Consider the following 26184-nt stretch of genomic DNA (forward strand, 5'->3'; position numbering starts at 1 on the left):
TAGCAAACAGAAGAAAAAGAAAACTCTATCCACCTTTGTTTCCCCTCATTTTTTCTTTTCCGCCATGCATTTCGCTCGACGGTTTACTTGTGATAGTATTCGGGTACAAACTCAATTTGCTATGACTGACCTATGTCTGGCGATGATTGTGATATGCTATTGTATCTTGAAAAATAAACATTCGACATAACCACAAAGTACAATTGGAGAGAGACGAATATGTTTGAAGGAAACTACATTGCACACATGCCTCAACATCATTCTTTTCTGAATGGGGAATCCATTTAGACTCAGCATCAATTTCTAACCTAACTGTTCCCGAGCATCTTTTTTCGTATTCAAGCACTTGTCGCCCCACTAAACAATCAAGTGATGCAATGACTCGGCGACTCAATAGCATCAACACTCGACGCCCCGATTCAGTAGCTCGCTTAAGTGATACTCGACTTTCCACTTGGACTTATGAAGCACATCAGCAGTTCGGACCTCATTGCACTCAGGATAGAAGCACTCGACTTCATCCGACGACTTCCCACTCGAGCTCGAGGAATCACATAGGAGCAGTTCAACCTAATCAACCTGATTAATATTTTGAAATTATTAACTCAAGTCATCTTAATAAATAAATCTAAATTATTTTATAATTTAAATTCAGATCTTCTTCTGGTAAACTCCAATAACAATCTCCGATAAATTATGAAATAAATTCCAGCCATCAATTGTTACTGATATTGAGTTTATATGATTGTAAATAAAAATAATCAGGCTAGGTGCACGAATAATTAGATTATATTAAGTTTTTATTTGCAATTAGTCATAAATTTGTCCCCAATTTATTTATTTGAACTGAGTTATCCTCACACCCCTCAAACTCAATTGGAGATTATGTTCGATCAAATTGAGTTTAGATATTAGCACATGTAGTCAAGGATCACATAGAGGTTTTAGTAATACATATATTTTATGTAAAAAATAGAATCCGTTATCTTAGTGGTCTCACACGGTCGGTTTCATGACCATTATGATGAGGAAGTAAATCGAGAAACTGCAATTGATCACGACGCAGAAGAGTATTGCCTGACTTCGTCAAGATTCGAATCCTTATCTGTAAATCAGTATTTCTTACTCTGTGACGTTAGGTGAAGTCATAACCCATTTGTGTATATTTTGTATTTAATAATTTCTTAATTTACCTCTTTATATATAGTCATGAAACTGACGTGAAGCAAGTGGAGTGGCGGATATGGTGGGCATTATTACGTGTAATTTGTATGGCGCTCTAACTGGCAATCGGTGTGGGATGTGACTAAGTAATGCTCATATCGATGGTATGAGCTGACATAGCAGATGAAGAATATACATGTGAAGTCTGGTCTAGTGATGGTGAGCAACCTGAAGAATGACAGTGGACATTTAATGTGAGCCTTTGATATTGAGGCCTGCATGAATATGTTCAGTTCCTATAGGTAATGCAACTAAAGCACCTCATTCCTAACTTAGCTATTAGCAGTTGTTGCCGAGTTTCAAATGTGGAGGCTCGAGGACTTCATTATATCCACATTTGAAACTCGGCAACAACTGCTAATAGCCAAGTTAGGAATGAGGCTTGTCTGTCATGTATTTCATTTTGAATTGTTTGCAATATTTGAGGAACAGAAGTATATGACTGCAGGGAAGTGAGCTGTAGTTCTTTATTGGAATCCCCACCAAAAGAATCGGAGACTGTTATTGTTCTAGCAGAGAACAGTCAACAGTGACAGGAGGCCAGAGCATGTGGTTCATCGACTTGATCACATCTCTAGATAGGAAAGGAGACCCAAAGAAGGAAAGCTTTGATTCCGTTCCTGCGTAAGTCTGGCCACTGGGCCATGTTGACAACCCCAAAACGTTACTTGAAATTGTGACCCTTCTTAACTTCCACTCAAAGCGCTTGAATTCTCTGTTTCTTCTTTTTGTATTTAGAGCAACATAAGGAAAAGGGCATCTGGTGTTCGAAAGTATGCAGAATGTGACAAGTAGACTTGCGATGCCAATTCCTAAACCGTAATTTCAGGCATTCTTTTGCATTTTGAAGATTTTGTGCCATTTCCTTTGATCTTGAATGCATTCTTGAATGCCTTTATAATGCATTTCTTTATCAGCTGATGAATTGGAGGTGTCTCACATCTCTTACAAGCCACCAACTGAAGACAATTACATCCAATGCCAAGGGTTGGCCAAATTGCTCGAGCCCAAATCAAACTAAACAATAAGTACTCTGTAAGGAAGTAGCATCATAATCATCCTCCACTCCGTAATTTAAGACTAGGTTAGCAGTTAGCCGATCAATATACGAGAACACGCTGATTGTGAGGTTCTCTCTCAGGGAACTAAACATCTCGTCTTCCTCCTCCAACATAGGGAAGCACAAGAGCCCTGCTGTTCAGCTTTTCTCTTCCTGACAAACTTTTTACTTGAAGTCTCTTACATGTGTGTCTGGACTGTACTGATCGTAGATCAAACTTCACTGTTCGTTTCATCCCCCATAAAAAATCCTATTTCTTTTCCTGTTGTCAAAAACCACATGACCTTGGTGCAGGTCTTATTCTTTGTAATAATTCTCCATAAAGCACTGTGTTTTTTGTTCACGTCTGAATTTCATGCCCCCATACTCAGCAATTCATCTAGAAAACAAAGTAGATTTTTTTTTCCTGATAAACCACTGCAATGGGTAAACCAAAAGGCAGTGTTTTTAAAACTCGACTGTACAGCAGGCCGTTTCAACTTTCAACCATTTAAACTGGGAACTGGCAGCCAATCCGGTCCCAGTTTTCTCATAAACCAGCTGTTACAAAATAAAAGAAATTAAAAAAAAACAGTAACAGATGGTCATTCATATTAATAATTGGCAGTTGTGGTTTTATCTCATCCACAATCATTGACATAGTAGCAGAACCGTATTTATCCTGAAAGAAAAGAGTTCACCTACGCCAGTTTGCAAGGTTCCAGCTTGTTTTGTACCTCTAATTAAATAGTGAAAAATATTGTTGCCTGTTCATTATTCCCTTTATATGCCCACATTGGTTATTCATGAAGCACCGGGTTTGTAGGTATTCTTGCCTGTCTTGATTGACATATGAAAATTGCAATGGAACACTGAGAGGAATATGTGAATGGTCACCTTTTCATTAACTATTGTGAGTCCTTTCTCAGTTGCTATAGATCGGCAGTACAACAAGGCTGTTGTTGAAGGTGGTTTGACAGTTCTACGCAATCTTATGATCAAGTAGTTTTTGATCAACTGTTTGAAGAAAAGAACAAGAGAGAAGCTAAACTTTAGTTCTAGAGCAGATAGGAGACGATTAAACCAACAGGAGTTTGGATGAAAAAAACATATTATGAACTAACACTTAAATGGATTGGTTAAAGTTGTAACAATCATATGCTTTTAGTCTATTTTAATTTCTAGAAATAATTATTTTATTTCTTATTAATTTCATTCAAGAAGGAATCAAAGAGAGTTACACACCATAATTTTTGTCTGTCATATGATAGGTCTCCACATTCGACCTTGCATTATTTATTTTTAAATAATTATGAATATTTTCTATTCTAAATTGTGTTTTTTTTTTAATTTAAACTCGGGGATAATAGCTACTCATATATCTAGCAGTGGCCACCCTTCATCAATAATAGAGCAAATAGTTAGGACCATAAATAAATTAATATTTCGAAAGAGTTTATTAGTAATTATTTAACATGTACAAACAACAAATCAAACTCAAGTGAAGTTCAAACCAAACTTATTTATATTTAAAAAAAAAAGTTAAATTTGAATAATTATCACAACAACTTAATTAATTTAATGTATAATATTAAATCTAATTAGAATGAATAATTGCTCTCTCCTTTTAAATCAACCCTAAATATAGATATAGATAAACATCAACTTATCCGGACATTATTCACTGTAAATGCTTCTTTAAATATTTTTAATTTCTAAGATTTTTTGGAGACTGAGACAAAGTTGCCCACTGTTTGCTGATATTTACTAGTCGGAAAAAAACAGATATTGTGAGCCCTGGAGCTGGGTGTTCTTATCTGGAGCAGTCGGGCAGGGATGGAACGTACAAGTGCACTGGACTAATACGATCTCTGGGCCGTCAGACTGCATGATGGTCCACGCATGATTGAGCATGTCCATGCCATTTGATCCAGGAGGTAAATAACAAAACACATCCCCTCGCTCCAGTACGGTGACAGTGGTTGAATAATTTCAAATCTCAAGAATATATTACTGTTATGATTGTAAGGAGTGGATCACGGTTAATCAAATCCGAGAGCAGCCTATCGGGTCCGATCTACGATGCCGCGGAGCCCGGATCGAACCGGAGCCTCTGGCCCTTCACCCCCGGGTCGAGTCTTACAGGCCGAATCGGGCGAAGCAGGTAGGACCTAACGGAAATACTCCGTAACGACGCCAGGGCCGAATCAGATCTCCCCTTCCCGAGCACTCGATACCGAGTCCTCGCGATGTACTCATCGAGTCGATATGAGGACCGAACCGAGTCCTCGGGTCGAGCTCAGAGTGTCATAGAGTACGGATCGAGCCAAATCCCCCGGCGCCTCGGCCTGAGCTGAGTCGACCCATTCGGACGTAAGACATGTCGATTCCTCAGTTCTGTCCTGGCCCCATATAGGCTTTTCCTCTTTCCCAAAGACTACTCCCCCATCATGTAGTTGTGAATGTCCTGCTGCCACCCCTGCAACTCATCATAGCAAGGCTCTGACAGATGTGCGTGACATAACCCGCCTAAATGCAAGTTGACGGTGGGACATATGCGCTGACTATACCATACCCTCTGACACATTCATAACGATGATGGGACTTCAGCCACATCCGTGATGTGATATAACGTCTTCAACTTATATAAAAGGTTGGTTATGTACTGAAGGGAGGTATGCAATCTCACAAATCTTCTCTTTTGGCTCTCGCTCTCTTCTTCCTTCTACACGAACTAACTTAAGCATCGGAGTGGTCGCGCCAGGACCACTCCTGACTTTCCTTCTCACGGTGTTTGTGAACGCAGGTCCTCGAAGCTTCGCGCCTCCCTCCCCAATCAAATTAGCTCAAGTGAGATGCTGCGAAAGAGCAATGCATCTAGAAGCGGATCTCAACCGGAATAATTACATATCCAGAATTTTAAAAATTTATAAATAGAAACGTGTTATTACTGCAACCAACTTCGCTCACCCACAATGTGTTCTGATTCAATACGGACTAATTAAAGTCTCGGTTTTCGCAGAGATGAGCGAGCCGTCTTGATGGTCCAGTAAATCCGACCCATCACCATCCCGCGCCGGACAATTTACAAAGCATGAGGCCGGTCAAATCTCGCCATTCCTCTGGCTCTGGCTCTGGCTCTGGCCAGTCGATAAATTTTGGCTGCATGTGCCGCTCCCATCCGGCACGGGATCGAAGGCCGTAAATATCCCGGCACGATTTCTTGTAGGAGGGCGTCCCTTCCCATCTCACACTCTCTCTCTGTATTTCGGGGGCAACAGGGGGGTTGAAGGTGGACCTGGAGGCAAAGTTGGAGGCGGCGCGTACGGAGAACGACCGGGATTTGTCTCAGGAGGAGGAGGAGGAGGAGGATGGCCGACAAAGCGGCGGTGGGAGTGGCGGACGACATGGGGGAGAGCATGCAGTGCGTGGACCACCCGTACCGTAGCAATCCGGGCGGGGTGTGCGCCTTCTGCTTGCAGGAAAAGCTGGGAAAACTGGTCTCCTCCTCCAAGTCCACCCCTTTCCTCCCCCTCCAGCCCTCGCCTTCCTCCTCCACCTCCCCCCGCACCTCCTTCTCCGATGTCGGCGCTGCGTCTGGCGGTGCCGCTGGGTTCGCCTCTGTCTATTCACGCCACAGCGCGATCGTGGACGACGGCAGACGGACGAAGTTCCCTTACCTGTCAGCTGACTATAGGAATAAGAAGAAGGGCAGCGGCGGCGGAGGTAGTTACGCGAACGGCGCAAGGAAGTTGTTATCGAATGGAACTAGTCGCGCTACCGCTTCTGCCGTGGTGGCTAACGGCGGTGGGTTGGTTTTGAAACGGAGCAAGTCTGTGGCCACGAGGACGTCCGGATCGTCCCTTGCACGGGTTGGTGTTGGCCGCGGCAATGGAGACGCCGCCGTCGCAGATAGTCCTCGGAAGAAGAGCTTCTGGTCTTTCCTCTACCACTCTTCTGTTTCTTCCACCTCCACCTCTTCTTCCTCTGCCGCCAACGGGAACATCAACAGGCGCAGATCCACCTCATCCTCTTCGGGGGGAGGGTGCGAAGGAGAAGTCAACAAGCAGCTGCAACCTCCGTCAAATAAGTTGGAAGCAGCGACCGCCAGATCACAATCAGGGGAAAACGGTGGCGTGGAGGATGCCGAGAGCCCAAGCGGCAGCCAAGCGTCATCCTCATTCGGGAGGAAGGTGTCGAGGTCCAGGTCAGTGGGATGCGGCAGCAGGAGCTTCTCGGGCGACTTCCTTGAGCGCATCTCCACGGGCTTTGGTGACTGCACGCTGCGGAGGGTGGAGTCCCAGCGCGAGGTCAAGCCTAAGACCGCCCTCCAACTCGACCACAATAAGAGCAACGACGACGACCAACAACATATGTCGAAGGAGAGGATCAAATGCGGAGGTTTCTTCCCGGGATTCGGGATGATGTCGGCCTACTGGCTCTCCGCGGCGTCGCACGACGACGACTATGACACCGGTAGCAGGGTGTCGGCGTCAACCCCCGCGTCGAAAGCAAGCGTCGCACCTCATCTGCGGAACCAGGACCTGGGGCTTGGCCTTCGCCAGCCCAATGAGAGCCTTCCGACCTTACTCTTCCTCTTCCAGGTCGCTCTACACCATCAACGCCGGCACTTCTACTGTGCCGGCGACCAACATCATCTCCTCGATCAATGCCAGCAACAAGATGATCAATGGCCACGGCGGCCGTGGCAACCAAAGAAGGCTTGGGAGTAATACATCCTTCCTCGCCGTGCAGAGCTAGTTCTTCTCTTCCGTTCAGTCGCCCGATAACGTCAAAATTTGCTCGTCTATTTTACTCTTGTTTACAAGAACCAGCTCCAAGTCTCATGTGCTTTTTTATGCTCAGCCCATTTCGTTTTCAACGACAGTAAACTGTACTGCTTTGTATTAAATCGTGTTTTTATGCAATTGTTTGGCGAAAAACACTGCGCGAGGATGGCGTTGATGAACTCATTTTTGTTTAGTATTATTTTGAATTCCACTCTGGAGCCATTAGCCTGGTTATTGTTGCATGCAGCGCATCAAGTGGTATCTTCAATGTCCACCTCCTTCCTCGCTCAGTTCGGCATGTGCGATTCTTGTGCGTTGGGAAGTGAAGACGGCAATTGGTTCTTCATCTTTCTGGCGCTGTCTTTTAGAACGGTCAATGCACTGCGGCGGGCACATGGCGTCTCCATGCCGCTTCCGCCGTGGTGCGCAGGGCGCTGCTTTGGACTGTGGTCCCTCTGCCGAAGCTATACTGGAACTTGTACGCGCAGCGCCCGTGTATTTATGTTTTTCTTCTCGCAGATGCAAAGGATCATACACTTTCAGGGCGCCTACGCCATGCCAACGTCCTGTGATCTTGATGATTTTTCAAAGAACATCAAGGTGCGCGATTAGTGAAGGTATAATTGGATTTGCTACGATCACCATGTGGGATTATTGTTCTTAATTCCACCCTGCATGTGCCTGTCCATGTGTGTGCAACTGGAGCAACGTTGACCAACCAAGAAGTGCCGAGGTAAAACAGGCCTAAACAGAACCACCCATGTGTGCTGTTGCATTTGATTTCTTGTGGGATTATTGTTCTTAATTCCACCCTGCTGCTTCCACCTACCTGGCACACACTCTGCTTCCACCTATTGATGTCAAGATTACACTCCAAACCGTGTCGTGGAACGTGGAAAGCGTAGGGGACTGGCATTGGGAAACTATAATATTGAGGGAATTCTTGGGAGGGGAACAGTGTCTGTCTCCATCACTTCACATGGCGTCTACTTCTCTTTTTTTTTAATCAATGAGCTGCAACATTTGCAAAGGTTGGCATTTGGGAAGGGGACGAACTATTGATCTGTATGTTGCCATGGGCAGCGTTCTTATACCCCGGTGGGTGTTCAGAGAAGTTACAGCTACAAGAAACGCATAAATTTCCAACTGCTCAAGGCACTTCGTTAAGGATTGCGTACGGCTGAGAACATCAACCATTACAATATCCTAGTTTAGTTCCATATGAAATCAATCCACGTGGAATTAAATTGAGATGCTACATCATGTGTCTACATATCAGCACATATACAGTATTTCGACATAATTCTTTTTGAGTTGCACGATTAATTAGTAGAAGAAAGCTTCAGTCTTGATCTTGCAAAAACAGTATCGATCTAAGATGTTACCTTGTTGCATCTGCCTACCACAAAGCCGTCTCCAGCATGCTGCACATTATTTGAGGTCAAAGACGAATGTCAAGCTTTTTCAACAACTGTTAAAAAGATGCAAGTAAAGCTGTTTTACCCATGAGAAAGGAAGCTACAGAGCACAAGCTATTCCTAGTTCCTACATCAATGATTTTTTCTTGCTCAATCATAAAGGAAGAGATTTTGTCAATGCCACATTGTTTACTACCAATAATGTTGTATTAGTGCCTGCTCATAATTATTCTGTCCAGACAAATCAGAGTACATCACATACTATGCGACACAGGCTTAAAAGGTGTGACAGATCCAAACCAAGCATGAAAGCTAAGCTGCTACCAATAAAACTGCATGCGGAATTTTACTTTAAAAAATATTAACAAAAATATTTTAAGAGAAATCTCATTTCTTGAGAAGATCAATTGGAATATAAGAGACACCGGAGAGGTCAAACAGAACATGGAAACAGTGAAGGGCCCCAAAGATACAACTCTATGCATCCCGGGGGTTAATCATTAAATACCATTGGAACAAGTTAAATGGACGTTGATGATTGAGGCATATCCTTCTACTGTTCACATTCCCAACCTCCTATCACCAAACTAAGAAACATTAGAAAACACACACATTAAGATCCATGACAATATAAAGCTTAAGAAACATAAAGTGTAATGCTAATGATGCAAAAACATATAGTTACTTCATTCCACCATAAGAATATTTAAATCTATAGGTTGGTCGCAGTGCCCATCAAATGTAAGAACTTCATCGTGGATATTAATGCCATAGAACAAAATACCATTCAGGAAAATGTTATGCTCCAAATAGAAGAAAGATGATGGTGGAGTATATCAAGGATTGTAAACGAGCTAAGTCGAGTTGGCCAAATTTTGTGGTGTTCAAACTTATTTGATAGAATAACATAGCTAAGCCAAGCTGAACATAAAATGAATCAAATTGTTGAAATAATTATTTAAGTTTGATTTGATTTCTTTTTTATGAACTTAAGTTTAATTCAAGTTTGACTTGAGTTTTGTTCGTTTAAATATTATCGAGCTCTCAATTCAAGGTTGTTTGATTATTTAAAATTTTTATATTTTAAACTTGTTTAGTTGGTTATTGAGCTTGATAATATAAACTTGTGTGTTGATTTTGAAATTTTTTTTATTTATTTAACATATTGATAAGAATTTGATTGATGAACATGGCTCATGAATATTATTCACGAATGTTGTTCACAAATGTTATTCACGAACATTAACAAATTAAACACATATGTACTCAAGTTTGTTCATTTAATTTAACAAATTATTCAAATTTATTCATTTTGTTGACCCCTCAATGTAAATCTCAAGAAACATAAAAAAAGGATTGTCCTTGATCCTCAATTATTTCTCTCCATCGGAGTAGCCTCCATGTCAAACATAAATCAACATCAATGATCAATCAAGGGGTCTCCTGTGGAAGTTGACCTTCCATGATGATATTGATCAAAAGCATCGAGGGTGTTGCACTCTTTAGCAACAACTCTAATTCTCATGACTTGCTAATACATATCTTTAGGTGTCCCTGCTAGATAAGTTTCTCAATTTCTTCTATCCATTCCTTAGTGTCATGGTTGTGATTGATAATACTAACAACACTTACAGGCATCTTTGTTTTAGGGGGTTCAAGGGTGCCAACCTCAGAAAGATGTTTCTATTTTTTATTATTAAGAAAGTGCTCCCTCAGCTCAGGATGAAAAGTTACTTGAGCTTTGAGACAAATACGACTTAGGCCGAGCACATGAGCCTCTCATACATCGGTTTAAGCTTTCATCTTTTTTTTTTTTTTATATTAGGCATATGGCCTTCCTCTGATTCGTCTATCGGATAAATCTGAATCATAATTTATGTTCACTCAAAAGCCGACCTCCAGAATATTTATCCTTAATGAATGCTCATTCAAAAGCCAACCTTCAGAATATTCATCTCTAATGAAATTCAAACTCTGATCCTCTTAGTTGTTCCTCTGAGTGTTTTACCACTGCACCACACTGGTAAGGGCAAACTATAACTTCCATCTTTTTGGTTCATTATTGGGTTGCTTTGTCAGTTATAGCTATTCTTCTTTTATCTCTGACATATTTGACTCTATCAAAATAGTTAAACCGCACTTAATGTTTAGTATATTTGTGATACACTTCGAAGGTGAATGCTAAGCCTTAATCCATGCCAAGATGACTGTCAAAAAAGTTGTATAGTCATGTGGTCCTTGCTTCGATATTAAATTTTTGAGCCAAGTTTCCTAGAGACTCACCTTCATGTTGCCTAATGTTAACGAGCTTTTGTGTGCACTTCTTTGGTCTCTAACACCTTTTGAAATGTTTTCTAAACCTTCAGTTGAGTTGAGAGAAATTAGCCACATATCTCTAAATTTAGTATGTGCATTGTAGATCTGATCCCTTTTAAGGTTGTGGAGAAGGCAAGACATAGTAATGCCTCTAAATTATAAAGCGACATTTGGGCTTGAAAATTCTCCACGCACTCTCAGGACCAAGGAACCCATCATATGGGGGGATAATTAGAGGCACTAAATTGGTTAAGTCTAGCCTTCTAAATCCTTTCCACGATGGGGGTCCTCTCCCATGGCTCAAATCTTCTTCACTTAGCAGTTCTTTGACTCTCATCCTTGGTTCATTTTAGGAGCTCAATAACATATAAATGCTCAGAGCTCAAAAAAAGAAACAAAGCTTAAACAACCATTTCAGCAACTCGATTCGTGTTAGACTTGATTCAGCTTGGCTCAGTTACCTTATCATACAAGTTTGAATAACACAAAATTTGGTTCAGCTTGGCTCATTCACAACCCTATGTGATGACCGCCATTAAAACCTTTTATCAGCTCTCGCATGAAGGAACTCCTAAAAGACTCTTCTAAAAGGCGTTTCTCCTCCTAGGCTCTTTGCTCTGGCCAAATATTTGGATCTCCCATTAATCGTCAACCAAGACTAAATGAGAACTCAAAGGCAACTGGGTCTTTGAAACAATTCAAATCATTTTAATAATACTCTATCCATTTTACCAAGTACAAGTGGACAACATCTCAGCTATTTAGGGTTGATTATGCAGATTCTATCATTCATTGATCCCTACACAATGTCATATCTTCACATCAATTAAAGCATCACTATAATTTTCTTTAGTCTCTCTATCCTTCATTCTTTTAGTTTTAATCGACTCAACTCGTCAAACTATAAAATCTATTGACTACCTTTGAACATGACCAAATTATCTCTACTTTTTTCTCATTTTATAATATATCAAACTTACACTTAATTACTTTTACATAGTAATTTTTACTTTATCCTACCAAGTAACATAACATCCATCTTAAGATTCTCAATTTGCAACATTAACTTTATTTTTCATTGCACATACTCTGATTCACAAAGTATAATGAGTTGTAACAATCTTATAAAAAAATTTGTTATCCTGAGAAGTGTATATCTCATAAATCTTGAAAAATTCCTTTCTACTTTAGCTACCAACTTTTTCTCCTATTAATCCTATGTAATGCTATAACAATATCTCCTTTTTGTTAAATAATTGATCCAAAATATCTAAAATTCACATGAAATCACATTAATTATCATCTTGACTCCTTATTTATTACTGAAGAATATATTTCATACATCTCACTTTAGTTTTACTTTAACTTAATGATCTTTATTATTTACTAGAAACGTGCTAGCAATGATTTTTGTATGAATATTTCTGGGTTCAAGTAAGTCTATTATATGCATATCTGGCTAAACCAGACTGTAATTGGAAAAAGAAAACAAAAATACAGCTATTCTTTAAGCATAAAAAACGGCAGCACGCACAGGTTTTGGTGGATCAGTCCAATACCAGATGTTGAAGAACTACCAAGTCCGTTACTTTACCCACAACTATTCAAGAAAAGGAAGATGACTTGACAAGAAAATTTTGCTACGGGAATATTTCCAGGTATATTTTGTTAACACAATGATTTTTTCTCTTGATAGGCAAAGCAATGCCTTGAACTCTTTTAAAATAATTATGGATGTAATTGTAGGGAAGTACAATGCTGAGCGTACAATCCTATTTGAGAAGCATCTTATTTAGCACTAATAATAAAGGAGAAGACCACATCTACGTACCATTTTAAGCTGGGTCTTCTGTTTCTTGGATCCTTCAATAATCCAACCAAGTTGCCTTCCATCATTAAATAAATAAGCAAACAGTTACCAAGCCTCCCCTTAGACGCATTGATGTTGGTCTGGGTCATAAATGAATAATGTAGTTTTTCTTGCAACAAACAAAAGAAGTGTGGCAGTAGACTCCTTGCATCAGTGCTAATCATATTGTTGTTCAATCGATCTACCTTGTTATGTCAACAAGTTTCAACATGAATGGCCTTTGCATATAAATGAATGAACACATATTTACCAAAAACAATAGCAATCTGCCACCTATAACTCTGTCAACCCCAATGGCATAGAGATAAAATCTATTCTAGAGAATCGTCATCATCCTCAATAGGAGCAGCAACATCCCGAAATCAATAACTATTTGTTCAACAATATTTCCTCAACCTGCAATGTTGATTGTGTCCGTGTATCTCGGCATAGTTGATCAATCAGTAAATAGCATATATGTATATCGAGACTGTAACCTAATTTAAACAAATTATTCAGTACCAACAGTGCATCATCCACTATATGATTCTTAGTAAGGCACACCAAAAGTTTGTTAATTGTCCCTTTCTTTGGTTTGAGGTTATTCTCCAACATGTTTACCAACCAAGACATGGCTTCTTCAACCTTGCCAACCTCGCAGAACCCATCAACGACAAAATCATTTGTGCAAACTAAAGGCTCCAAATTCTTTTCTTTCATGCATTTGATCAGCTCCACTGCATCAAGTACATTGCCTTCTTTGCAAAGAGTCCATATCAACGGTGTGTATGTGGAAACAGAGGGCTTCAGACCCATTGAAAACAGTTTCTTGTATAGTTTGTTGGCTTCTGTCGTATTCCCCTCATTGCAGAAACCTTGAATGAGTGTGTTATAGGTAATGACATCAGGTTCAATTCCTTTATTTGGCATTTCCTCAAACATGTTAAGTGCTTCTTCCATCCTCCCCTCCAGGCACAATCCGGAAATCATGGTGTTACAGCTCATTATGCTTTCACTTAACCCAGCTGAGCCCATCTCATTATACAAATTCTGAGCCCTACTGAGATCTCTTGCCTTGCAATATCCATTAATGATGACATTATATGCATAAGCATTTGGCTTGAGTCCCTTCCCTATCATTTCTAACCACAGGTTCCATGCAACAACCATCTTGCCCGTCTTGCATAAACCATCGATCATTGTTGTGTAAGTAACCAGATCAGGATCATATCCCCTCAACTTGAGATTATTAAAAATGTGGAAACCATCATGCACCTTCCCATTTTCACACAATCCCTGAATGATGGACTGATAAGTAAAGATGTCAGGCATGCAGCCACCTGCTATCATCAGGTGCAGGAGCTCGGAAACGTTGCCAAAGTTACCATCTTTGCTGAACTCAGCGATCAACTTGGTGATTGAGATCACATCAGGTATTAGACCTTTCATAGATACCTCCCGTAGGAGTCTGTAGGCATCATCCAGCTTATTCTCTATGCAGAAAGCCTGGATTAAGTAGCCAGCAGTGGAAGCATCACCTGCAACTCCTGCTTGCATCATCGACTCATATGAGCGCCACACAAGGTCAGTCCTCTTGGACCGGAGGCAAGAAGACAGGGAAGTGTTCCAAATAGAGAGGGGCACAGAATAATAGGTAAGATTGGTGTTGACAAGGGCAATTGCCTCCACCATCACATCCCTTCCGCAACGTTCGTTGACAATGAGACGGAGAAGGAAAGATTCAAGTGCGCGTGCGTCAGGTTGGCATTTCATCGTGCGAATGGCAAGCAGCGCAGCCTTCCACGCCCTCACGTCAGCAAGGGCAAAGAGGAGAGAGGCCGAGGCCTCTGGGTCAGCGGGTGGAGCATCAGGATGGGAGGAGAGCCAAAGAAGGTAACGAAGAGAAAGCATGGGATTTTTAGAGGAGAGTAACCGGAGGACTTGGCAGACGCAGGTGGGGTGGAACAACACCGACGGAGAGAAACGGGAAAGAAGCGAGCTTTCCCACCTTGGACGTGTGATGATTATCTCGCACACCCTTTCCGCTGACTCCGTTACTTGCCGGCACCGCCTTCCGTTGCCGCGATCGCCGTCGTAGTCTACACGCCCTTCTACTCCAGTAGTATAAGGCACCGTCGGCACAGCCTCCACTGCGAAAGATGCTGGAATTCTGGAGGAGATGACGATGGCGGATGTGGTTCTCATTAATGTAAACACGGGAGAGACTACGGGATAGATGCGCCTCTTGAGATGCACGAAAGCCTTGATCAACATTTTCGTCGATGCAATTGCAAGGCATCAGCCTCCTATGTCAAAGGTGTGAAAATTCATAGAAAGGGATCATGTCCGGAACCCTAATAACAATGAAACCTCTATAAAAAGAACTGAGAAAAAATATACCACGGAGGGGAAAAGGTAAGCGTAAATTTTATTTTCCTTCGCTTTTACCATCTCAGGCCGATGAGTTGCGCCATCATAACGCAGAGACCACCGGAAGTGAGGAGGCCGGCGAAGGGCGAGGAAACGGAACGCGCAAGACTAGCGGCGAGAAAGCCCCAGGGCAGAGGAGACGAGGTTTGGGAACGCCATGATTTAGGCGATGGTTAGAAGGGCCAAACTTGGGCCGGGCTGATCTACGGTCATGACTTCCTCGTTTCGAATACCAAATCTTTGGATCCGTAGTTCCAGTAGGGTTTTGAACCTACCTATGGATCAACCGAAGTGTGCAACTGTAAACCCCACTTTTAGTTCCAGTAGCTCTAATGGGACCGCTGCGCACGCGGGTGGAATCTTGGATCAAAGAACAGACTACGAGGGTGGGGATCTCGTGGCCGCGCCCCACGCAGCAGCAGTGGCGACGGTCTCCATGGAAAGGCCAGAGCGATCGGAAGAATCAGGAGAGGGCCCTCCGAGGAGCGCTCAAGTGGCATCTGCGGAAACTCAACGACTTCTGTCACGCCGTCAAAGCAGAATCCATCGCCGATCTTCAAGAGATCCTCTGCTCTATGGTCCTCTCCGAGTGCGTATATAAGGTTGATTATATCTGTTTCTGCTATGCGCCTTCTTTGCCTTGCTTATTTATGTTCTTCAAAAGGTTTTGCACTGCCGGTGTCTGTATCACAGGTATGAGCAAGGGCGTTAGGGAATGGAAAGAAGCTCATAATACCTGTTCCCAACGTTAAATCTGTTTTTCTTCATGCTTTTATTGTAGAGGTGACACGAGTCACACGCTAGTAGTTGGAACCTGGAACTAGACATAATAGACAGCGGATTAGCATAGCAAAGTGTTACATCTTTCTTGGACAATCAGATTGATCTTCAACTCGAGCTGAAATGTGATAGTTCACTGTGTATGGTGGTATGTGATAATTCTAGCTTTTAGCCGTATTTCAAACGTCCCTTCACATGATGAATTGGTTAAAAGAGCTTTGACAATCACGTGGGTATGAAGTAGATAAAGTTGCAAATGATCTAGCCGTTTTTTGCCTTTGTATTATTATTTTTTGATTCAGAAAATAGACATCTTGCTTTAATATAAGACTTTATATTTGTTAATGAATCACAAGATGAGACTAGATTGTTGTTGCAATAAAAGACTAAGAGCAAGACATGGTAGAGCGTCCTCAAATGATATAACCATATTGAAAACACTACAGCTAGCTAAAAGTGTTAGGGTCTGTTTCCTTGAAGAGATAAATTAAAGGATCTTTTGTTTCCTTTGTCAGAAAAGAGGGAACATGGACATTTAAAGAGATAAAACTTAACCATCTGGCCTTAACTCATCCACCTAAAATCAAATGGAAAACTAATTAAAACTTGTTGATTAGACAAAAGTGATTCGTCCTCATTTACATCCATTTAAATAGACAACTGAAAGGATAATTTTCTTTTCATCCTTCTCCTCCACCTTTTTGTCTTTTTATGTATTCATCCTTTAAATTTATTATCTTTTCAAGTGAAACAAGACCATAGAATTAAGTTTCTTGCACTTAATTAGTATATAAGTAATGAACATTATCATGTTGAATTTCAACTCATTGAGTCTACTTTGATCATTTACGACATTTTTAAACTGACAGAGTCGTGCTTTTGATATGATGTGGTACATAAACAAATTTAAATCTGATTTTGGAGGACAAGTTGTTTCTATTGAGCAAGTTCAATCCTCTTTGGACCATGTGCCCCATAGGTACGCTTTCATTTATCACATATCAAAAAAATTCTATTTCTAGTTTCAATTTCATAGTTTGTTACTTAATCCAAGTAACCAAACTGAATGGATTATTATGTAATTTTTGTTGATATTATTATCTTCTCATACTCTTTTCATAGACTTGTATTTTGTGAGCTATACTAGTATTAAAAGTATATTAGTTTGTTTTATATGCAACGAGTTTGCATGCTTTGGGTTGTAAAAGAAACCATCATCTTGTTGCTTTTTCTTATTTCCTATTTTTTGTTAAATTTCAAACATCTTTAACTGCTACTGACCTAACACTTATCAGTGAACACTCAGATCCAATGTATTCCTATTCTGTAATTGAAAAAAGAACATAAAACACAAGCACAGTAGTTGATATTTCTACTTCAGATTCAGGCCCTTGTTGGTTCTTTAATTGAGCCTTTTATTTTCATTGTCTTTGACTGCATCTACATGTTTGTGACAGTTGTACAAGTGGGTTTGAATGAATGCACCGTTGGGTTTTGGGTTAGTTTAATTAAGTTCACCAACCACACAGGAGGGGAGTATTATTAATGTAAATTGGTTCCTTTCCTAAGCTTAGTCATTTGGGTAAGTTGTCAACCAGTCAAGTTTGTGAAAAGAGATTTATGTTTTGTTTGATTATTTATATGTTCTTATTCTGTCTGTTAGCTACCTATTAGCTGAGGCAGGGGATACTATTTATGCTTCATTCATTGGCACAAAACAATACAAGTAAGCACAACAATAAGATTATGGAATTCCTGAATTTTCAAAGTAATAATAAAAAAACTTACAAAGTTACTGATCTTTCATCACTCTTTTAGAGATGACATAACTGATGCAAATGTACTTCAGGGAGCCATATTCCATGAGGATAATACTATGGATGATTTGAGTGATATCGAATCTGATCATGCTGGCAAGGAAATGAAGATTGATGAAAACCTTGGAAAGCCAATTCAAGCAAAACGGAAGCAATGGAGAGAAACTCCAAAGCCTGCTGCACATAGGGTGAGTTGCTGATAAATTTACTTTGGAGTATTGTTAACATAGAAAGTAATCCCTTCAATTGCTCCAAATTGAAGTTTGTCTGAAACTCACTGTTAAGGTAACACGCCCTTAATTATTTTACAGGGTTTCTTGGTGCGTGCTAAAGGAATTCCAGCTCTGGAGTTGTATAAACTTGCTCAGAAAAAAAAAAACATAAGCTTGTTTGTGGGCATTCACTTGGTGGAGCTGTAAGTGATATTTATTATACCCTACTTATATTGTCTTGTATACTAATATGAGCTTCTTATCTTCTGATGGCTCGATCTCTTTATGATGCCAGGTAGCTGTGCTGTCTACGCTTGCAATTTTGAGAGTTCTAGCAACATCTTCTCTGGCTAAAGAGCACGTGAACGTTCCTGTGAAATGTATAACGTTCTCTCAACCACCTGTTGGTAATGCTGCTTTGAGAGTGTATGTTCTGTCATTCAACTGTAGTAGAAGAATAGTGGAATACTTCCGCTGAGCTGTATTTTTTACCGCCCCTCTAAAAAAAACTAGGCAGCATTAGAAAATTGTGTTGACTGATTGCAGCGTTTTACCTGCTTGATTACTGATTAGCTACTTGAATTATGCGAAAGTTCCTTGTTCTATCTACTCGATTGGAATGCAGGAACTCAAGGAGAGCTTGTCATTGGAGTTGGCAAGAGAGCAGGAGCAGCCTCTCCAAGCAAAGAAAGACTCTCAGAGAAAAGAAATCTGTGTCACAGCTGCTGCAATTGGTGCATCAGTTGGAGTATGATCTGTGGTTATGGGGGCAGCATCTGCCTTGAGAAAACCTTAAATACATGTAGTTCAGTTTCAGCTTGGTAGAAAGTAATTCATCGGAGTATGATTACTGTTCTCAAATAATATCGTTATTTCAGATGACTGTTCTCAAATAATATTTTACAGCAAAAGTTAGAATTCGCCGTTCCATACGATGATTGATTCGGATAAGGGTTGATTGATTAAATCTATCGTTAAAAATGGAGACGCATGTGGCTGCAACAATACATCAACAGTGATAAGCAATGATAGAGGCATTGAAGGAGCTCGAAGGGCAGATGCAGCAGCAGAAGTTGGTCAGTTGCTCTGAGTTTGTGCTGCACCGCGCTTTCGCGTCGCAGTGTACAGTGCGAGGATTTAGGGGCGTGGGATCTGGATAAGGTGATACCGTCAAGAGAAAGTGTCATCATCCCACGTCCGTGCATGCCGGTGCATGGCACCGGGACACATCACCGAACGGGAAGGACAAATCGCGGACGACATGTTCTGCTAAATTCATCATCGAGCTTCTCTCTTTGGTAAATTTAAATTATGGTAAATAAAAATAACTAATTATTTTTTAAATTTAACATGAATTCTAAATTTAAATTTAAATGAACATATAACTAATATATCTTGTAAACTAAATTAAATTGCAATATAATAAATAAAATTAAGTAGCATTTTAATTTGAAAATTTGAAATTTAACCTAGAATACATAAATTAAAATTTTAGAATTGATTTTAATTTAATAATTAAAATTAACCTTAGGTGTTTTGATATTTATATTGTTTTAAAAGTATAATAATTTAGAAATTAATTGTCTAAAAATATATTTTTAAAATTGATTCCTAAATAAAATAAAATATCATTCATTTAAATATTATTTAAATTCTATAACTATAATTTATAGTTTCTTAAAAGTATAGATATTGAAAAGTGATGAAAAAATAAATTTGAAATCGGTTGTAAAAATAATTATAATGTGAATAAATTATATATAGATAACAAAGATCGATGAGAAACTGAATTAAAATTAATATAAAAATAGGAATATATAGTGGATTGAAATTATTCCTAACATATAAATGTATAAAGCTTAGAGACTAATTAGATTAGTTTATAAAAATATAAATTTGAAAATTAAGTGAAGATATTGTGACAATTTCAAACTGAGAAATTTCATCTGAAATTGATTAAATAGTAAAAAAATGATATCTATGAATTTACAAGGCACACGTTTTCCCGCCCGGTTTTATAGAATGTTGACTCGTTTGCCACGGTGTCTCCAAAAATTCATACACAAGCCAGCCGCCAGCGGACCTTTTGATTTTTTAAATAAAAAAGTCTACTAAAGTTCCTAATCGAGACAAAAGTTCTGAAACGACAAAAAAAGATTTTTCATTTTTTTTTTAAAAAATTACTATTTAAATAAGTGTCTCACTTTTTACAAAAAAACAAGCTACATATTAATGATTAAATTTTTGACTCAAAGATATTAATATTTTATCAAAAGTATCTAAAAGTTTATTTACTAATTAATTTGTTTTATTTTGATGAATTTTTTAGGTGTAAATTAATTTTCTAATTTGCTTGCTTTAGGAATCTAAGAATTTTACCGTCCATTAAATATTTTTTTAGGTGGAAAATATATTTTAGTTAATAAAAAATGTAAAAAAAAGGGGGAAAAAGGAATATAAAATGTGGGACGGTTCATCTCCCCATGATTGTGCGCATTCCTGCCGGCCGATCAAAATAAATTCCTTCTGAGGGAGGGACTGCACATGAGAACGCGATTCACTGCTTGCTTTACTCAGCTGACCCTAGAAAAGGACCCGAGAAGAGGAGGAATAGTGCAGAAAGCAGCGAGCAATCGAAGGCTCTATCTTCCTCCCAAGCAATGGCAGGAAAGGAGGTTGTAACCCTCGAGAGCTTGAGGAAGAAAATGGCAGATTTTGCAAGGGAGAGGGACTGGGAGCAATTCCACAGCCCCAGAAACCTCCTCCTTGCTCTGGTACTCTCGTCCCGCTCTCTCAAAATCTCTCTTTTTTTTTTGTTCGTTTGTTCTTTGGCATGCAGTTGATTTTGATGAGACCAAAAAAGATTTCGTTTTGTGCCCATAGCATAAGCCTTTTTTGTTCTCTTGGAAAACAAAGTTTCGAGATCATTAGATTGAATCGCTACTCTTATCTAGCCGAAAGCAGGAAGTAAAGGGATAAAAAAAATTGATTCTTTGTGTTCTAAACCCTAATCACTACGCTGTGATTCTTAATCTTCATGTTATTGTTATCTTCACAGGTGGGAGAGGTGGGGGAGTTGTCTGAGATCTTTCAGTGGAAAGGTGAGGTGGCCAAGGGGCTACCAGACTGGGGGGAGGAGGAGAAGCAACACCTGGGGGAGGAGCTCTCTGATGTGCTGCTCTACCTTGTGAGGCTCTCAGACATGTGTGGGGTGGACTTGGGTGAGGCTGCCCTCAGGAAGATAGATCTCAATGCCGCCAAGTACCCAGTCCACCTCTGCAAGGGCTCCTCCAGGAAGGACACCGACAATTCTTCTGGTGCAAACGAGAATCCCCAAAGTGGAGGAGCCCCAGAGGGGCTCTGAAACACCGTCTGGGATTCTAGGTTTTTACTAAAGTCTTCGTGTAGTTGATATTGTTTTACTGTTTTTGCATGGCATGGGCACCATCTGGGTTGGTGGTGCAGCCATTGCTTATTGGGAAGGCTACTTGACAGAACATACTTGATGCCACTGCTGTTGCTCATCTTTTACACTGCTAAATGCTTCAGAGATGAAACCTGTTGTTATGATGTCTAGGTTTCTCTTGGTGGAATTCGTAGCTGATGTACACTAACTTCTGCCCTCTTAATTGGGGTCCTACAAAAGTAGGGCTGGTCAGAGAAATGAAGCAATCCAATCAAGGACACTATTCAGAGGCTTCTTGCTGTCATTTGGTACTCCTAATGCTAAAGGAATCATTTTTTTAGGTAGGCTGTCCAATTAATTTCTTTTGGCATCTAACAAACTGTTTGGCAATGTTTCTGCAATTATAATTTTATTGATGATTAGAGGGCCCTTCGTCTGGTGGTTGTCTGGTCCTGAAAAGTCTACATGCATAATTGACCTCTGAGTTAAATTTGGACTGAAAGATGTTTAAGATTGAAATTTGAACTCAATATTACTTAGCTAGGGAAAGAATATACCAAGAAGATTATGTCCTGATAATTAGCTTAGGGACTAATAGTTATTTTATTAAACTTTTTACTGGACAGTGTTTTTTGTCATCATGAACAGTGAGCCTTTGTTTCTATTTGGATAACTTGAAAGTAAGCAAATTGTCTTTGCTGTTCCTTGTTCTTCAGCTTTAGCAAGAAATTCGAAAGCTCCTTGTTGTAGATAGTATTTTTAGCCAGCCAATGGACAAGCTTATTTATTGTCTTGTGCCGGCTAGAATCATTTAAAGCATCCATAGCCAAATATAGTGAAAAGGTCTACAGTGTCCAAGTTTTTACTAGCACTGTTGAAGCAAAATGCATGAATGTGCCTTTACTTTTTCTTAAATACACAGCTATTCTAAGTATAATCTTATTCTTATTATTTTTTATTTTTGTGTCAATGATATTCAAGTTATCAAAGATTCTGCAAATAAATTGCTTTCTTGTTAAAACTTTTATGCTATTGATTTACCTACTACTTCAATTTTCATGTAATCAACTGTGGCTTATGTCTTTACAATAACATATTTGCCATGGTAAGTTATTAGCTATTTGTTGTTTAACAAAATGTGTGTGTGTGTGTGTGTGAGAGAGAGAGAGAGATTCTTAAGCAAAATTCAACCTGGATGATATTATTTCATGTTTACTTGGTCCCAGTTTATGGACGTTATTTCTTTGCTTGATTAGTTTATGGTATTCTTTTCTGATTGAGTTGATCCTGAAGCTGTAACAGAGGATGAGTGAGTGGAAAAAGAGAGGGGGATGGTAAAGATAAATAGGTTTGTGTAAAATTAGGTCCTGTTTACATCTGAGGTGTTGTGTACTTAGCATGATCATTCTGTTGTTAAGATTTTTATCAGGGACTAGTGAGGTACTTTAGGTTGAATTTGCTATTAAATGAAGGATGGGTTAAAATTTGTAGAACTTGGTTGGATACAAGGTGAGTTGAAAATTTGGATTTAATATTATCTGGAAGTTTGCTTTTATTCTAACCTACTGTTTGATTAAACAAACTATGGTTTATGCGATTAAAACCTAGGCTCTTGGTACACCGGACGAGGGTAATTTGGAGGGAAGAAGAGAAAAGGAGGGAATGGATATGGAAAATATAATCAAAAATTTTATTTTTTATATTTTGCAAACTAGAAATAAAATATTTATATACTTAATTTGTGTAAAATAAAAAAATAAATAATAACCACATACAATAATTGATCAATTGAAGAATGTTAGAAACGTGGTTGTTAAAAATAGAGTTGTTTAAAAAAAAAAGAGCTCTGAAACAGTTTGGGATGAGAATTCAACCGAAAAGAGTTGCATACTAAGCATGTTGAAATTTTCAGCAGGCAAATAGTCAAATTGATAGTGATCTTCTATCTAATCATGTGGATGCTATCAACACTCTCTATATAATAGTATTGGCAAAGAATAAAATAATTTATCTGTATTTTGTAAATTATAGAGAATAAAATATAATACTCTAAATTATTAGATAAAAAATGGATAATTAAAAGGATCTTCCTATTTTAACGAGGATTTAGGGTTTAGAGTTTAACGAGGAACATTATCTATATATATCAAAAGAAGATCAAAGTTTAAATTAAAAATTAGTTGTATGTGTATAAGTTATAATTTTAATTTATTTAGTAGATGAATTAGGAAAGATCGATTATTTTAGAATTAGTTGGATAAAGTCCGTATATTTTATGTTAAAAGAAATAATTTTTTAACACAGGAAAGAAGAATCACATATGACTTTTTACCTTTTTTACGTAACTTTTTTCCTTCTCCTATTTTATTACGTACCCAAATAGACTCGTGAATACTCAAGCTGGTCATGGCTTTTGCTTGGTATGATCAAAAGAAGAAGATTCAGCATTTGCCTTGCATTCCAACATTTGCCTTCCATCTCTACTTTCTCAATAGAAAGTTTCTGACAAACAACCGCATGGGGGCTGTTGGCTGTTGCTGAGGGATATAGCCCTCCCTTATTGTCCTCCTTGGTTTGAGTTGGCGGATCTCATTCACCCTCCGCCTCCAAGTCACCGCCTCCCGCGTCCCAGCCTTGGTTCGAGGGAGATTTTTATTATATATTTTATGTTGTATTAATTTTTTTTTAATTTATTGAATTTCATCTTTATGAAAAATAATCTTTTATAAAACAGAAAAAATTATGTACAATAAATTTATAATTTTTTCTGAGATTCATTATTGATAGAAGCTTTACTACCTTTTTATTGAATTCCCCTCCTTTAATTGAAAATTCTAACTGCCGCTTCCACTTGTCACAAGCTCCCCATTCACACGCGTCCGCGCTGAGGAACGACTCCCTGCCTAAACCTACAAGAACCGAGTTCACACATAATGCGGCAGTACGTCCATCTTCCTCCCTTACGCAACCTGGTGGTGCTGTGTTTTGGTTGGAAATGTATTAGGTTGTTTCTGTGGGTGTAGCTAAGCGTGCTTTCCAGAGCATAGGTTAAATAGTCGAATACTTGTACCGAGTAAGTGAGACTTCACGAGGATTTAGTTATTTTTCAACTCATTTCCACAGGTGGGACATTTGCCATGTACTCCCTGATATCTTTGCACGACAAAGTGAGTGCAATCCTAAAACAGCACGCCGAGAGGGCATGGAACCCTATGCTTACAAACATCCAAAGAGAACTGATGCAAGTGTCGTAGAGGACGTGATTCTCTCCGGGGTAATGGTCAAGAGTCAAGCGAAGGTTAAGATTCGAATCGATGTGGCAAGACGGGTCAACACGAATCCGATTCCACCACCATAGTGCAGGCATCGTAGAGGACGTGGCTCCCTCCAACGTAAAGATCAAGAATCAAACAAAGGTCAATGTCCGGGCCGATATGGCAAGATGGGTCAACACGGACCCGATCCCACCATCAGAGTGAGATATCTATCACCTCGGACTCAGATCGTACTTCGGACTCAGTATGGGTTCAGTCCTAACCTCCACTTGGGCCCTTGAAGCCATCTCGTCTCAACCATTTCGGTCATCTCTTCTCGGCCAGTTTCGTCTCGACGTCTCGGTCATCTCGTCTCGGCCAACCTCTCATCGACCATCTCAGTCGTCTTGTCTCGGCTAGCCTCGATCGTCTCGTCTTGGCCAACCTTGTTTTGACCATCTCAGTCGTCTTGTCTCGATCATCTCGACCTCAAGTCTTGTCTCGGCCACTCCACCTCGGCTGACTTCATCCTAGGCTCCACCTTCACGTCTTCTATGAATCGTTATCTTACATGGACTATAAAGGGAAATGCGAGTATTCTCACGGACACGCGACGGTCCAAGAATGAACAGCGGTTACGAGGTTATCAAATCCGGCTCCCTCAGATATGCACATAAGGCCAAAAGAAAACGACTGTCATATCTGATCTCCTTTGCAGGTTGCTATAAAGGTGTTATCCCATCTGACTAAAATGTCTTGAACATGCTATAAAAGGCTTAACCCACAGTCTTATTCTAGGTTGGACTCTGAAAACTCTTATAGTATTATCTTTTTTTTCTATCCATATTTCATCATCTCCTGGAAAATCCTAACTTGAGTGTTGGATTGGTTTGTTGGGACTCATTCGGCACCAGTCTAACCTCTTCTTAGAGTGTGTTTCAAGTCCTAATCGTCTCCTATGTCCTAGCTCATCCCGAGGCCACTCATATTGAACTATTCGTTGATTGATGACTTAACCATCCGCGGTATTTAATGAGAACAAAAATGAATGAGATCAAAGAGGCATTGGAGAAGACCAATTGTGCTGAGACTGTCCTCTCCCTAACACTGCTCGGGACTTGCATGGTCATTGGAGCTGGTATTCTAACTCCATGCATTTCGGGTGAACCTGGCTTGAGTTCCGACTTAATAATCAAGAACTTCTATTCCATTCCACTGGACTTGATTACCGGCATCGTCTACTACAATGATACAGTTCTATCAGCAGTTGATGGAATCAGGCGACTTGATGCATGCTTGGCTAAGCAAAGATAATCGAGTGTTGTAAAGTAGATTCACATTGTCAAAAAAATTTCAACACTACTACGTCATTTGCTTGCATCCCATGTGTTTTAATAACTATTTTTTAGGTTGCATTTGCTGGATTGGTTTTCCCTTGCTTAATCTGCGCTTACATCAGTCGAACAGCTTACCTGTCTGACTTCCCTACAAATACAGCAGATGCGATCTCCAGGTTTATAACTAGTTGCTGTTCATCATTTCTTTTATGGTTTGAATTAACTCCTGGTTCATCACTAGAAGTACCAAATACACACTACAATATATATTAAGCAATACAGAATCCCAAAGTTGCAATGGCACAAAACATG

The 26184-nt window shown here is 39.6% G+C and overlaps 3 protein-coding genes and 1 pseudogene across 9 annotated transcripts; 3 read left to right on the top strand and 1 right to left on the bottom strand.

The window, feature by feature from the left end:
- The first annotated feature begins 5411 nt into the window (after nt 1–5411).
- LOC141839447 (uncharacterized) lies at nt 5412–7246 on the top strand (annotated as a pseudogene).
- A 967-nt stretch (nt 7247–8213) lies between these two features.
- Nucleotides 8214–15251, bottom strand: LOC141837821 (uncharacterized). 7 transcript variants are annotated; one of them, XR_012602577.1, is made up of 3 exons: nt 15037–15251; nt 12619–14942; nt 8214–8477 (listed from the first exon to the last, which is right to left on the bottom strand). XR_012602577.1 is itself a non-coding variant. In XM_074725191.1 (2 exons), the coding sequence occupies exon 2, from the start codon at nt 14908–14910 to the stop codon at nt 13027–13029; it is 1884 nt and encodes a 627-aa protein (XP_074581292.1). In that variant the 5' UTR covers nt 14911–14942; nt 15037–15251; the 3' UTR covers nt 12439–13026. The 7 variants fall into 7 exon arrangements, 1 of the variants encoding a protein (XP_074581292.1); XR_012602581.1 differs by lacking the exon at nt 8214–8477 and adding an exon at nt 8509–9058 and having other exon boundaries at nt 15085–15251; XR_012602580.1 differs by lacking the exon at nt 8214–8477 and adding an exon at nt 8509–9058 and having other exon boundaries at nt 12619–14939.
- Nucleotides 15252–16719: 1468 nt separating this feature from the next.
- LOC141837629 (uncharacterized) lies at nt 16720–18067 on the top strand. The gene is made up of 4 exons (XM_074725002.1): nt 16720–16825; nt 17510–17572; nt 17665–17896; nt 17975–18067. The coding sequence occupies exons 1-3, from the start codon at nt 16731–16733 to the stop codon at nt 17861–17863; spliced, it is 357 nt and encodes a 118-aa protein (XP_074581103.1). The 5' UTR covers nt 16720–16730; the 3' UTR covers nt 17864–17896; nt 17975–18067.
- A 2340-nt stretch (nt 18068–20407) lies between these two features.
- LOC141840512 (uncharacterized) lies at nt 20408–21445 on the top strand. The gene is made up of 2 exons (XM_074728524.1): nt 20408–20649; nt 20934–21445. Exons 1-2 carry the CDS (start codon nt 20536–20538, stop codon nt 21237–21239), a joined length of 420 nt encoding a protein of 139 aa, XP_074584625.1. The 5' UTR covers nt 20408–20535; the 3' UTR covers nt 21240–21445.
- The last annotated feature ends 4739 nt before the right edge of the window (nt 21446–26184 follow it).

The sequence above is a fragment of the Curcuma longa genome, chromosome 11, assembly GCF_044706935.1.
Source record: "Curcuma longa cultivar G26 ecotype Majalengka, Jawa Barat chromosome 11, ITB_CL_G26_1.1, whole genome shotgun sequence".
Taxonomy (NCBI): Eukaryota; Viridiplantae; Streptophyta; class Magnoliopsida; order Zingiberales; family Zingiberaceae; genus Curcuma; species Curcuma longa.